This window comes from Gopherus evgoodei, chromosome 7 (genome assembly GCF_007399415.2).
Source record: "Gopherus evgoodei ecotype Sinaloan lineage chromosome 7, rGopEvg1_v1.p, whole genome shotgun sequence".
Taxonomy (NCBI): Eukaryota; Metazoa; Chordata; order Testudines; family Testudinidae; genus Gopherus; species Gopherus evgoodei.
In genome coordinates this window covers 125,297,859-125,312,727 of record NC_044328.1, presented here as the reverse complement: position 1 = coordinate 125,312,727, position 14,869 = coordinate 125,297,859, and the positions used below count along the sequence as shown (strand labels likewise).

General features: G+C 44.2%; 1 protein-coding gene across 2 annotated transcripts in view; it reads right to left on the bottom strand.

Annotated features, from left to right (window-relative positions):
- Positions 1-351: 351 nt before the first annotated feature.
- Positions 352-14,869, bottom strand: part of ADAMTS9 (ADAM metallopeptidase with thrombospondin type 1 motif 9) — a 143,954-nt gene continuing 129,436 nt past the window's right edge. For both annotated transcript variants that reach the window (XM_030569560.1, XM_030569561.1), the window contains exons 37-40: positions 13,791-13,882; positions 10,357-10,461; positions 4,452-4,546; positions 352-3,204 (exon numbers count right to left, since the gene is read on the bottom strand). In XM_030569560.1, the coding sequence (XP_030425420.1) occupies positions 4,457-4,546; positions 10,357-10,461; positions 13,791-13,882 (287 nt within the window). In that variant the 3' untranslated portion in view covers positions 352-3,204; positions 4,452-4,456. The remainder of the gene's footprint in view (positions 3,205-4,451; positions 4,547-10,356; positions 10,462-13,790; positions 13,883-14,869) is intronic.

The following is a 14,869-nucleotide window of genomic DNA, read 5'->3' as shown; positions in this document are numbered from 1 at the left end:
TACTACTCTTTTTCCACCAGTGGAGGATGTGACACATAATATTTCACCTTATTCCTACCTTCTGAAACTTTTGATAATGTGGTATTACGTCTCCTATGTTTCCTTCATTCCTTTGCACTGAAGAATTCCAGCAATCAGAAGCTTGGGAAAAGAGATGTTAGTGGAACATTCACTTTGATCAGCAATGAATTATTTCCACGTGTACAAAGTATCCGGTCTCTAGAATAGCGCGCAGGTAGTGAGCCGCGATGATGGCAAAGAAAGACCACAAATGCATATGCTACAGAGCTTTTCATTTCCTTTTGGTGATAAGAAAAGAAAAAAATAACCTTGTACAGGAAAGTGCTTGGAAAAAAACAATTTTTAGAAAAATAATGGCATTGGTACAGCAAAAAATATAATTATATTTACTTCACAAGAACTAATATCTCAGTGGTCCCCACCTTTGTTTTCTAACTTATTTAAATCTACCAGTGATTCTAAAGATAAGTAACTATAAATAATTCCCTTACATTTTATTTCATAATTTTAGGTTTCTCCTGCCTCTGTTGCCAGTGGTTATTAAACGACATGGTAGAAAGGAATGCGTACAGGTCTAAATAATATTTCTTTTTTATAAATACTCATTCACTTCATTACAGAAAATAAAATCAGCCTGTACTGTCTAAACATTAATTGAGCACCATTGTTTTTCTCCTAAAGTTAGTGCAATTTTCCCTTTTTCCCTACAGGACAGAAGCTTTAATGATGAGTAGTTATCACAAAATCATAATTTCCTAGCTACTCTCCCTCTTCCCCCTCACCCTGTTTTTTTAAAATAAAACATACTTTGAAATGGTATTTTTGGCATTTTCTCAAAAAATATTGTGGGTGTCATTTCATTACAATTACTCATATACATACAACCCAGGTTGGTGATAAACTATTAGTCTGCCTGTCATATGACCACATCCTACTACTTGGTGAAATATAAAATGCAAAATGCATATGGGATAATGTATCTTCTTTTTGGATCCAAAATATTACATGCATGAATTCTTAGGCAGCATTTGACAAAGTAGGCGAACGCCAGAGTTTCTGAGTGGTGGTTTGGCATAATCTTGTTGACTTTAATAGAGCGATGCCAATTTATTCCCACTGGGGATCTGGCTAGAAATTTTCATTCTAAAACAGACCAAGTTTAAATGGCAGAATAAAGATGCTGATAATAGCCTAGCAAAGGCATGGATTACAAATCAGTGGACATGATCATGAACAGATTAGACCCAGCCCGGGATGGTCTAGTTAACAATTAGTCCTGCCTTAGTGCAGGGGAGTGAACTAGATGACCTATCGAGGTACCTTCCAACTCCATGTTTCTATGATCGTAGTTTATTGATACTATAGTTTTCAACAAACTGATTACATTTGCTCGCCTTAGTGATGGCTGAAGTATAATGCAGGTTAACAGGATCTCAAAAGGTTCTGAGGTTGGGTTTGGTAAGTATGTGCACCTCAATGTATAGGTATTTATCCAAATTTTTGGATATACTCTTTGGTTTCACACATTGATGAAAGTCCCATGATGTTCCCTTCCATACTGTTCCTGAGAGTTCCTGGCTTCTGATCACACCCGAAATAGTGAGAATGGGCAATATGCTCCTACGCGTAGTAAAACTGTAGGGAAAGAACTAGGGGTCAGAGTCGCCACCACACGATGTACTGGGTAGATGGTCTACATGTAACAGGCAGCAAGGCTGGTGACATACAGACAAAGACCACTTCTGCAGTCTTTACTCAGCCAAACTTTGACTCCAGTGGGAGCTATTCTTGAACAAGGACTACAGAATCAGTTGTGCCTGGATGGAAGAAACCCAAAGAGCACAGATGCCTTGCTGGGGAAGAGCAAAGCGGTGCACTAGTATATTAACCAGTGCGTGTAAGTGGGGCCGGGTGTTTGCACATACAAAGTGATCTGATTGAAACACCTTGTAAGTCTGAGATGAAGCTTACTCATCCACTCTTGTTTGCAGATGGCCCTGTATGTATAGAAATCCACGGAAGCCCTGCAGATGTCTGCTGATACTGAGTTACTGCGGCCCAGAACAGTAACTTATACATTGCCTGGTAAAATAGGATGTTTTTCCAGCGTGTCCTGGCTGCTCAATGACCCCTCCCACATTTTCACAGACCCCACTCCCAAGATGATGTTTAGAGGCTTGATGTCCCAAGGTGGCAGGAGCATAATGCGAAGTAGGTGGGTTTGGCTTACGATTTTGTGGCAGACTTTGCTATGCTTTTCAGCATACATGTCATGGGATCATATGGCCCAATCAGACTGTCTTGGACAAATCCAGCACCCCATATCCGGACAGAACCAGGAAGTTCCACAGCTGATGCAATTAGAATATACTAATTTAAAAAATGTAACCAAGATTTTGTGAGCCTTAAAAATGGGTTTCAAGTTTTGGACCCATTAGCAGGGTGAGATCCTAGGTTTGGTTAGACCTTAGTTTGTCTTAATTGGCTCATCGATCCATTCCCCCCTTTTATCTATGGTGGCACTGTATCTAACGGTCTAAAGCTACAGAGAATTAATACATACATTGTGGTAGCACCGAACCAGCAACTGTTAGCACTGGCCACAGAGGTCATATGAAATTAAGAATATACCTAAAAGATAGTGACTGATAATACAGCAAACACTCTATTCATTCTTCATATGTTCCCTTAGTGCTGTCTGCCTAATAAGTAAGTAAAAAAAACAAACAAAAAATCCCAACCTGCTCTATTTTCCTTATAAAAAGATTGTACTGAAATGCCAAAAATACCCCTATGCAAATTATGTAGCACCTTGAAAGGGCAAAGCAGCCTGTAACAAGAAGACAAATTACTGATTGAAAGTAAACAACTGAGTACAGTGACAATGAAGTATCACTTTTGTCATAATGCTACATATAATGTAGAGTACGTAAAATGCAGTGGTTTGACTGCAAGGTTTAACACAAAAAACAGTAAAAGCAGCCTTAATATAAACATTTTACGTACAAAAATATTAAATCAAAATAAATAATTCCAGCCATAAATATTATACTTTACATCATTAAGAATATACAATATCTATACATACACACTCACACACACACGCACACAAGTACAAAAGTAGAAGGCGGAGGTATTGCAACACTATCCTTCATCCATCTCATCTCCCTGCTTTCAGAAAACCTGAAATATACAAATAAGTTACATGGTTTAGTAATTGACTTCTCATATCAGAAAAGCGTGGAGCCAGAACTGCTTGAGGATACCAACTCGAAAATCAAATCTCCATCTGAAAATGTTATGTTATATCTGCGATTGTTACAGGTGGCACCTAAGGTTGCAAGAGCTGAAAAAGCAGAGAAAACATGCTTCTCCACCTCTTTCAGTTTGCATATGACAGTTCTGTATGTACAGTCAGTCTCACACTTTCCCTGAGCTTGACCTTGCTCCCATTCAAGAAAAATTGACAAATTCCCATGAAATTTAATGGTGCAGAATCAAGCAGTTTATGGTGTGATCCACTCTACACGGGATGGGGGAAGCCATCAAGGAACCACAACCGTAAGTGTAACCGGATCCTTGATTCTAAGGTGCAGCTGTTTCAGCCTGAGGACCAGGTGTGAGTTAGCGCAGGGGCTCTAATTGACCCCAGATGGCTATGGTACTCCAACTGAGAATGGATGGAGCACAGCTCTTGGTACTTCTGAGTAAAATCAGCTCGTCTCCAGTGTGGGGTCTTTTGGACAATATCTTAAAAATGGAGGCCCAGCCTACATGGAAAGGGGGGACTAAACTTTCAGTAGGTAATTTGAACATTAAAGACTGGACCCATGTGATTTACCATTGCACTTACCATGACTGCACGTGCAGATGAATATTTAGATGTCTAAATCCCCATTCTGCACATGTAATTTCAGTAGCTGTGTGTACAATCATGGAAAATGCAGGCATAAATGTAGATCCACAAATAAGCATGCCTTTTTGCATGTGGACCTTCTCTGAAAATTTGGTCCATATGATCACTGGTATTTTCTTCAAGTAGAGTGATTTGTCCCGGTGTCTAGGACATAAAGCAATTCCCTGCCTTGTGTTGTATGTGTCGGCTGGCAGTCCTCTCCATCCCAATGGTGGCTAAGTATCCGTGAAGTATGGTTGTTTGATAATCCCTTTGGATTATATACAAGTCAAATTTTAATACCAGTGGCGTTTAAATACTGGGTAACATTTTCAAAAGCACTTAAGTGACTTAGAAGCCCAAAGCCAAAGTCCCATTTTCAAAAGAAGGGTAACATTTTAAAAAATGCCTGAGTCCCAAGCAGACAGAATTCAAAGTGCCTAAATCTGGTTTGAAAATAGGACTCAAGAATGTTTTTCTTTAGCAATAAATTCCTGGAACCATTTCCTTTAGCACCAAAACAATGGGAACCTACCATTGCTACAACACTTGAACCTCGAGGCCTGTTCCAGATGACGGAGTGCACTTTCCACAGTAACCACCACATTTCCCTATGACTTTGGTACCATCCTGTGGGAAAAATCAAAGAAATGATGTCTCAAAACCATGTCACACCAGAGGAAATCAAATGCCGCCATTTCCAGATACCTGAGTCTGTGGGTGTTTTAATAATAAACCTGAAAAGTTTATTGGAAGGGAAAAAATCCCTCCCAAAAATCTATAATGATTTACAAACTAACAGCTCTTTTTCTCTTTGATGCAAATGTAAATACATTTATGGCTAATAGGTCAGATGCTGGCCCATCTGAATGCAGACAAAGTAGAGTATTTGTGAACTGCCAAATGAAATGACCCCCAAGGAGCAGGCCATTTGATGGGAAGTCCTTTAGGCCTGAGCTTTCTCCAACTTCCCCCACAGAGAGAACTTTCTCATGAGTGAATTACTTGGCTCCTCCCCTTGGATAAGAACACAGATTAGACATGAGAAACAAGAGAGCTGGAAAGAAACTGCACCTCTAATGTTACTGAGCACGTGAAGGGCAAAGAAAGATCTTTGCCGACACTACATCCAAGTGTTTATTTGGAGGGGAAATGCCTGGTGTGGCTCAGCAGATGAAAAGTGATGCTGTGGGAATGTGGAGTTTGCTAGATCTGGCTGCTATTCTCCCAAATTCCTACAGCACTCTCCATCCTTTCTTCGCTGTAGACCAGGGACGGTCAATTATTTTTTTGTCAAGGTCCAAATTTCTTGGTCAAGGTCCAGACTCCGGAGGAAAATAATAAAAAGCCAAATAACCCCACCACCAACCACTCACTACCTCAAGTAAATAAGAATGATTTCTGGGTCTGTTCAAAAGCGTCTGGCGGTCCAGATTTGGCTGACAGTCCACCTATCAACTACCCCTGCTGCAGCCCACTGACAGATGGTGAAAGACAGACAAGAATGAGAAGACCTTAGGCCTGAGTCTGATCTAGTTAAACCAGTGTAACCCCATCAGGTTCAATGGATCTACACCAGAGTAACTGAGATTTGAATTTGGCCCTCTCCACCTCGTTTGTCTACATAGCATGCCCCCCCTTGGTCCTTTGCACAAACAGACACTCTTCAGAGGGGAATTGTGCCTTGAATTACCTGACAATTGGACGTAAGTGCAGTGGAAGCCTGCACAGAGCACTTATTTTTAAGCGTATGAACTCTCTCCTGTGCTTGGTGCTATTGATCTGTGATTGTAGCAGACCACTCTCATCTCTGATTGGTGTTCTTCTCTCCTTCGGTTTGCTCTGGCACTTACACCCCAAGAAGGAAGCCAGGCAGGTTGCCAAGGGTGATTAAACTAAGCCATGTCCCTCAGGGCTTGTTTTAATTCTGCCAACCGTAATTGCCTCATTTGCCTCTCTCAGCACCTAACTCAATTGCGGGAGGTTTGCTGCTGAAGCTTCTCCTTCCTGAAGGGGAGCTGAATAGATCTGTCCCGGCCCCAACTCAGATCCAGGATTTGCGTCCTGAGCTCACTGGCAGCTAAAGCGGAGCAGAAGCAGCTGTTCCTCTCAGTATTAGGTACCAGTGATGTCATCAGGTGTTGCAAGAGATACAGAAAACCCTGAAACTGACCAGTCTCAGGCTGGATTCTGCTGGGCCCTGACATGGGTGCAGAGTGGGGCGCGGCACAAGGAGCTTCCTCCAGCACTGAGCTGCCTCCAAAAGGACCAGACAGAATTGCTAATCTTTCAGGAAAGAGAGGAGAGGGGCAAAGGGATGCAGAAGAAGAGGACAAGGGCATGGCTGGACTCCCCGGCACAAAGGTGAGAGCAGAGATTGCTTTGTTCCTATTACTCTAGGGGCACACAGTGCCCTCAGAGGAGCCGGAAGGGGCAGAGAAGAGGGAAAGCGATGCCTGCTCCCCCCGCACACTCCATCCACTGGTGAGCAGAGAGGGACTGGTGCACAGGAAGCACGGGCATGGTAGTGCCCCTTGTGCTGGGGGAGTTCAGGGAGGTATTCTGCCTCCTGGTGCTAGCCCTGGGACAGCACAGCGCCTCACCACCCCTCTGGATGAGCTCTAACCAGGCACAAAATTGACTGCCAGATCCAAACCCTCTCCCCCCGCCACCAAAATATAATCTTTAGCAAAGTGAGATAAAAAGGCCTAGAAAGAAACACTGACATATCACACCATTGTTATGAGAGTCCAAACTGACTAGCATCAGGAGAAAGCACCAGCTCAAACACCAGTGGCATTATCCTTATCGAAGAGCTCCTGAGTTTGGACAGCACCTAATACAACAAAATCGTAGACTTTAAAGGTCAGAAGGGACCATTATGATCATCTAGTCTGACAGGGTCCTGGGCCATAAGCATGGCTTCTAGGCACTATCACAATACAAATAATAAATGGTGTTATGCTGGATGGTGTGAATGGCTGCCATCAGGTGGGGCTCTGATCATGAAACCTGGTTAAATGGCAACTGGAAGAAGCAATTAATCTCCTTTTATATAGTGATAGCTAAAACAATAGAAGCCACTGCCCAAGGCATTGGGGTACATGGCAAGCCTGAGCAAGAATTAATTGACGGAAATAAGAAGGATTTCTTTGGCTCTGATTGCAAACACGGCACCAAGGGCTTGTTTGACACACCGTGTGTGTGTGTGTGTGTGTGTGTGTGTGTGTGTGTGAAGTGAACAGACTGTGAGAGAAGCAGTGGTGAGCATGACCCTGAGAAAGAGATCTGAGAGACAGAGTTCCTTGGGACACATGACTGCCTGGAGAGGCAGGCTTGGAAGCAAGGTAATTGCCTGCCATAGAGAAACAGGCGGTGGTGTACATTCTTTGTAAATAAACAGGATTGCATCAAAGAATATACCTGACTTGTATCTTCCATTCTTCCTAACGGAAGCAATCCTGCAAAGCCTCGATAACTGGCTAGCCATTTGGGCCACGGTGCAACAAGAATAATAATAACCAAGCCATAGAGCAGAAAAGTAATGCAAGGTATAAATGTTACATGCTTATGGTGACATGGGGTTGTAGATGGGGGCTCTCTGAGGCACTGACATCTGGATAATACCGCACACTGGAAATAATGACCAAAATGACTTCCAAAAGTTAGCACCGATTCTCAGAGTTCAAAGCATGATTAATATCTGGAGGGGGGAAGGTGTGAGAGGTGAATATCCACAGGGAACATCCACCTCCCATTTACCATGTGCTGCAAGCAATTCACACCGTGTTTGTGCAAGCCATGAAGGGCTCCATCGGATGAGATGTTGAGCACTGTGGCCCAGGTCCTGCCAGGCATGTAACTTTGATTTCAGTGAGATTGCTCTCACGCTGCTCGGCGCCTGGCTGGATGAAGCCCCAAATATAAAGTGGGAATCTGTAGTGAGCAGAGGGCTGATCCTCACGTTCTTATTCAGGGTGCTGGCTGGAAGTTTGAAAGGTGCCTATGAGAGTCACATGTCCAGTTCCTCTTGAAACCCGCAGAGGCTCCTCTGAAAACCTTAGCCATGAACTCTAAGAGGATGCAGCCAGAAGACATTACAGCCCAAGATTGACTCTTTTCCTTAGTTCTTTTCTTCCTCTCTGCTAGCTTCAGTCTTTATCTTTTCTCACTTCTCCCATCCTATCTTCTCACCTCATACCCTGACACCCTCTTCTCCCACTCTCTGCCACCCCTTCTGCCTCTTTCTCTTTCTAAGTAATACAGTTCAGGGCAATTGCACCTGTATTTCCACCTCTGTGGTCCCCCAAGGGCACCTACTCTAGGCTCCAGGCTCTTCAGCCATCACCTCTCTTGGGTGGAGACCCGTACCTCTCTCCCTCCTGACCAGGGATTTTCCAGACTGCATAGTTCGCTGCTTACACACATGCTAAGAAGCTTACCAGAGATCACCTTCCAACTCTAACAAGGGCTCTGGTTGGAGTTAGTCCTTCAAACCTCCCCAAGGGGTTTTTCTGTGGTTACAAGTTCATAACATGTATCAGAGGGGTAGCCGTGTTAGTCTGGATCTGTAAAAGCAGCAAAGAGTCCTGTGGCACCTTATAGACTAACATGCATGCATCTGACGAAGTGGGTATTCACCCACGAAAGCTCATGCTCCAATACATCTGTCAGTCTATAATGTGCCACAGGACTCTTTGCTGCTTTTAAAGTTCATAACAGCCTCAACTCAGAACAAGAAACTGACAGCACAGATCAGCCTGGGCCTTTGATCCCCAACCTTCGGAAACAGGTAATGAGCAGACAATAATCCCTTCCCCCGGGCCTGGCTTCAAAAGGTTGTGTTTTGACTAACCAGCAGATGGTATTTGTATTCACCTCCTCCTAGAGATTCCCAGGAATTCCGCATCATGCATATTGTCCCAAAAGATCATTCTTGTCTGCCACATCGTTCGATATAGCCCCTTGATCACCACAGCCCACAATAATGCAAAACCTCGGCATTCAATACATTGGACTCCAAAGATACTTAAACTTAATTCAGTAAGGTTTTCCAAGCATATTGCAGGAAATTGCGATGCCTGTCACAACCAGCATCTGATACTTACCAGGGATAAGCCAGCATCTAACCCTAATATCTACCTGTGCTAGACACAGATGGACAAACACTCACTGAGTGGGTCTTTAAGATTACCTGCTCTAGCAGCCAAAAGAGTTAAAGCAGCAAAGAATCCTGTGGCACCTTATAGACTAACAGACGTTTTGGAGCATGAGCTTTCGTGGGTGAATACCCACTTCCTCAGATGCATGTAATGGAAATATCCAGGGGCAGGTATATATATGTGTGCTAGCAAGCAAGCTAGAGATAACGAGGTCAGTTCAATCAGGGAGGATGAGGCCCTGTTCTAGCAGTTGAGGTGTGAAAACCAAGAGAGGAGAAACTGGTTCTGTAATTGGCAAGCCATTCACAGTCTTTGTTCAGTCCTGAGCTGATGGTGTCAAATTTGCAGAACAAAGACTGTGAATGGCTTGCCAATTACAGAACCAGTTTCTCCTCTCTTGGTTTTCACACCTCAACTGCTAGAACAGGGCCTCATCCCCCCTGATTGAACTGACCTCATTATCTCTAGCTTGCTTGCTAGCACACATATATATACCTGCCCCTGGATATTTCCATTACATGCATCTGAGGAAGTGGGTATTCACCCACGAAAGCTCATGCTCCAAAACGTCTGTTAGTCTATAAGGTGCCACAGGATTCTTTGCTGCTTTTACAGATCCAGACTAACACGGCTACCCTCTGATACAAAAGAGTTAAGCTGCTTGAGGGCAGGGACTGTCCTCTTCATTACGTTTGTGTACAGTGCCTAGTGAAATGGGATCCTGATTCTTGGCTGGAGCCTCTAAAAGCTCCTGCAAGCAAATAATAATAGCCACACCCCTATTATTGGTTTTACTGATTAATTTCATGACCAAGAGCAAATGTTATAGATAGAAAAGGCCAATGATGTCAAATTTTGCAGCCCTTACTCAGGCAAAGCTCCCAGCAAGAACTTTTCCTGAGGCATGGACACAGAATGTCCTGGTTCCACATCCTGTCTGGCACAGGCTCCTTGCAGAAGGATTCAGAAGCTAATTAAAGACACGTCTGCACCACAATGTTCATTGATTTTAGCTTCCCGATTAAACAGACCCATTAATTAATTGCAATAATTCAGATCAAGTTAAGTTTACTACACCTGTCCTACTCCAACACACACACACACACACACACACAAAGTTATGGGCTATGCTTCACATAACTAATGCCTTACGTTAGATTTTATTATGACGTGTTGTTAGAAGAATGATTCTATGCACCATAATGTGGCACATGGTAATTAGGTACCTCACATTAGCAGGTATAACCAGATTCAGAATTAATACGCTCATTCTCTTACTGAGGATTTTTGGATTTCCGACACTGCGTAATTTCCTTGCGAGATCCATTTTGCTGTTTCTGTTAGCGAAAGGCCTGTTTTGTAAAGGTCAATGCTAAAGCGACCCTAAAAAAACATAAAAACATATCGGTTATCACAAAGATGTACCTTCTGAAATGGCTCAAGCAAAAAACGCTCTGAGAGGGATGCACAAGGAACCTGAGACCCCAGATAACCCCAGAGCCATATTTAAATTATGTTATTCTTCATTGTTGCAAGCATGCTTCTGTAACAACATGCCACGGTGTCATTTTTCTAACAAGATCTTGCTGGCGAAGTTTTCAATTTTTCCAGGCCTTGAGAGTGATTAGTACATATTGTACAAATCACAGCATGACTCAGATTAAGAATTTCTTTCATCTGGGGCTTCAGAGGAGGGGGCTGCTTTTCCACCATTGGCCAGCTGAGGGCATTCTTGGCCTTCCCATTGCAAGCTGCAGAACCTGGTATGCTTCATCAGCTCCTGGAACATGGAACAAAACTGCATCCAAATCAACCTCACTTCATAGCTTTTTTTTCTCCCTTCTCACCTGCAGAGGGCATCCATGTCCTTATTTTGTCCTATCTTCGCCCGACCCCAACTTAAATAAAAATCAAAACTCTGTTTTGTTTGGTTTTTAGATATGCCCTTAACTTAACTGTCCTTTTTTCTTCCAGAAGCAAAAAAGGCTCACAAAATTAAGGGGTAAGTCTGCACTTGATGCCCATGCAAAACTCTCGTTGGCAAATGCCCACCTGACTTTGTGCTTTGAGATCCCCCTTTCCACCTAACCCAAAATCTGTGAACCTGCTGGCTGTTATCTCAGCCTGACCCGGAGTCCGAGATGGCTGCTCTGCTAGGAAAAGGCAGACTGCGGCTAGCTGTGCTCAATGTATTCGCTTCCTCGGGAATGTGAATTTCCAGTTAAATGCCAAGTATCTACTTAGGTGGATAGAAATCAACATTCCTGAATGTTCCTGAAGTAACAAGTCAATCCCTGAGACGTGGTGCGGTACAGAAAGACATCAGCTCCAAAAGTTGGAAGGCAAGGAACTGGAGAGACCTCTCTTCTGCTGTCAGCTTCCTGGACTCTTCACTAAACCTCACTCCCAGACCCTTCCCCTATGACTAAGGTCAGGAAACAAGTTCTTACTATCAGAATTGATCATTTGTTATTTTTACTCCAGAATTCAACAGTGTTTTAAGCTGGTTGTGATGGAAGCTGATAACACCTAGGAGGCAAAATGAGGCACCTGTAACATAATGTAAACTAGCTTTCTACTGACATATTGTATTTCAATATAGTGTATATCACGTCACATGCCAGGGTGAAGCTACTACATGCTAGCAGGAGTGGCAGAAGGGCCCTAAAAGTGTGTGTGTGGGGGGGCTACCAAATGGAGGCTCCGCCCTCGCACCACCCCTCCCCTCCCGAGGCCCCACCCGCACACCAACCCTTCCCCCATCCTTGCACCACGCTTTCCCCCTAAGATCCTGCCCCCCACTTGCTCCTCTCCAGCCTCTCCTTCCCATTGCTAGGTAAAAAGTGGGAGGGCCATGGCCCCTGGTCCCCCAGCATGCTAGAGCATTTCCAAATGTGCACAACCACACATTTCCACCTCACTGGGCCTATCCTTCCCTCCCTTTCCTCTGCAGGCAGCACAAACACCTCCACACTTGGCCCCTTTGCTCTCCTCTCTCCCTCTGCTGTGTGTGCCCCAACACCAGTGCACTGCTCCCCTGCGGTGGAGACCAGAAGATATCACAGACTTCAGTAGATTGATCGATTCTGCCTTCAGCGCCACCATCTTCCTTGCTAAACAGCTCTACTGCTCACTGGCTGCACTCGTGCTCACAGCCCCCCGGCCCCTTTTTTGCTTCTGACTCTCAACTTCCTCCTGCTTGCATTCTCTGCGGGAACAAGTGTGTTATCTGAAGATGCCTCTGTCCACTGCCTTCCACTTGCCTCAATCCTCTTCACACACCTTTCCCAGCACTGTCTTCTTCAACCTGATCTCCGACTTGAGGTGTGTCTCTCACTCCTCTCTCCTAAATCCCCTATATCCTTCCAACTCTGAACCTTCCTCTTCCATCCGCCCTCCCTCCTCGTTAACCACTCTCCCTTCGCCTTCAGATATGCCACATTCCCTCTGGCCCCCAAAACCTTCCTGCAAGCCTCGTGACAAGCCCATCTCCATCCTCCATTTTGCCTCTAGGCTTCTCAAGTGCATGATCGCTGTTTCTGCTCACCTGACTTCTCTCTCTTTAATCTGCTGTTTGGCTCTGTCCCCTTCCCAGCCACACCTCCTCTTTGGTTGCATTTTTCTTGGCTTGGCTGGTAAAGTTGTCCTCTCTCTCTATGCCTTAGCACTCTGTGACTGTGCTACTTTGATCTCCATCCTTGTTCTCCAGCCGCTCCTCTGCGCCTCTATCTCTAGTGCAGAAGTCCCTCAGGGTTCCCTGATTGGCTCTCCCCTTTTCTCTTTCAACGTCCAGCCTGTGGGCCCTCAGCCACTCTAACAGTTTGAAGCATCACTGGTATGCTGATGATTCACAGATCCACTGCTCCACCCCAGACCCGCTCCTGCAGTTCAGTTACATCACACATCTCTGACTGTCTCATACTGTGGCTTTCAACCCTGGGGGTCCACAGACTATGTCTAAGAGGTCTGAGAAAGGTTGTCGTTACCAGAGAACAGTGGTTTTCAACCTCTGGTCTGCACACCCCTGAGGGTCTGCAGACTATGGCTAAGATTTCCAAAGGGGTCTGCACCCCCATCCAACATTTTTAGGGGTCTGCAAATGAAAAAGGTTGACAACCACTGATCTAATAGCTTAACCTAGCAGAAGAATGGTTCAGAGCTTAAGGTGCTAGCTAGGGATTTGGGAGATCTAGGTTCAATTCCCTACTTCGCCACAGACTTCCTGGGCAAGTCATTTAGTCTCTTTGTGCCCCACCTGAAAAGTGGGGGTAACAGCACTGCCCTATCTCACAAGGCTGCTGAGAGGATAAATGCATTAAAAAAGCAAGGTGCATAGACACTCCTATCAGGAGCCAGATAGGTATCTTAGATCAATAGATCCCACCAGTGCAAACTGAATCAGGCAAAACCACCCCAATCTTTATTTTTTAAGCCTTGTTTCCCCTTTATTGTCAATTCTCTCTCTCCATGTTGGGCTGTTGGATCAGGCTTTATGGAATGTCTCTTTCTGAACCCTGCTGGTTGTCTCCCAATAACCCAATGGCTGTTTGCAGAACAGAAAGTACACTTTGTACAGACAAAAGAAAGTTTCAGACTGCTGAGATGGGAATGTGACGGTTGTTGGAGCTGGGCTGACGTGATCAAGAGTAATTAATAGAAAGTCTGAACATAATAAATGGAACCAGTCCCTAAGAAATGTTATTGTCAAATACCTGTGGGCATTTGGCTGCACTGTAGCAGTCCCCCGCAGTGGCATAAGGAACAGGTCGTCCATCGTGTGTCCGTGAAAACTGTAAATCAGTTGCTGAGAAAATTATTTGGTGAACAGCATAGAGAGGGCAGATGGGGAGAGAGAGAAATTTGAACATGTTATTTGCTAACCAGTACATCTAGGAAATTTGCTTTTATACGTTTATCTAGGGAGTTCAGCAAGATATTTTCTCTTAGCTCTGCAGCAGTAAAACCCAATTCAGCAGGATGCTTAAGAACATGTGTAAATTCCACACACAACTAACGCACTGGACAGAGTGGGATTCCTCACATATTGAAAGTTGTGCATATCTTCAAGTACTGTGATGAATTTGACTGTGTAGAAACAACAACTAACATGGACATAATGGTTTTATTCTCACAGCAGAAAATTTCCCAGTAATCTGAACCCACCAGTAACGCAAAACACATGAAATCTAAAGGGTATATTTTCCCTTAGACAAAACACAGTATTGGAACAGAACAAAACTGTTGTTTCAAAGTTAGAAGGGCTTAGTGAAAAATGCCAGCTGATTGATTTCAAATAATGTACAACTCAACAAAATCAGACTGGGATTTTCAAAGGAGACTATGGAGATTAAATGACCATTTCCTTTTGTATTTCGATGGGACTGGGGTGTATCATCACCTTAGGCTCCTTTGAAAATCTGAACCTCCTGGTTTCTATAACTCACAGGGGCGAGGATATTGCCAAGCTGCCTAGTAATTTGCAAAGGGAGTGATCATGTGAGACTGGTTTATCTGGTCAATTTAAAAATCTGCAATCTTTGTCCCCTCAACGCCAGTACTAATCCTATGTTGCATTTTTAAAATATTTACTGAAAGCTGATACTCAGCCAAAGTCTACCCTTAGATGTAGGTGTGTGGGTCTTCTCCTGGAGTCAATCTAAATGGGCCATCAGACAAGCACCCCCAGCTCACCCAGCGTCCATGGGCATGGCAGGCATAAGATTTATATGTCCCATCTCCTCCCACTGAAGCCAATAGCACAGCTCCCGTCACCTTCAACGGGAGTAAGTTT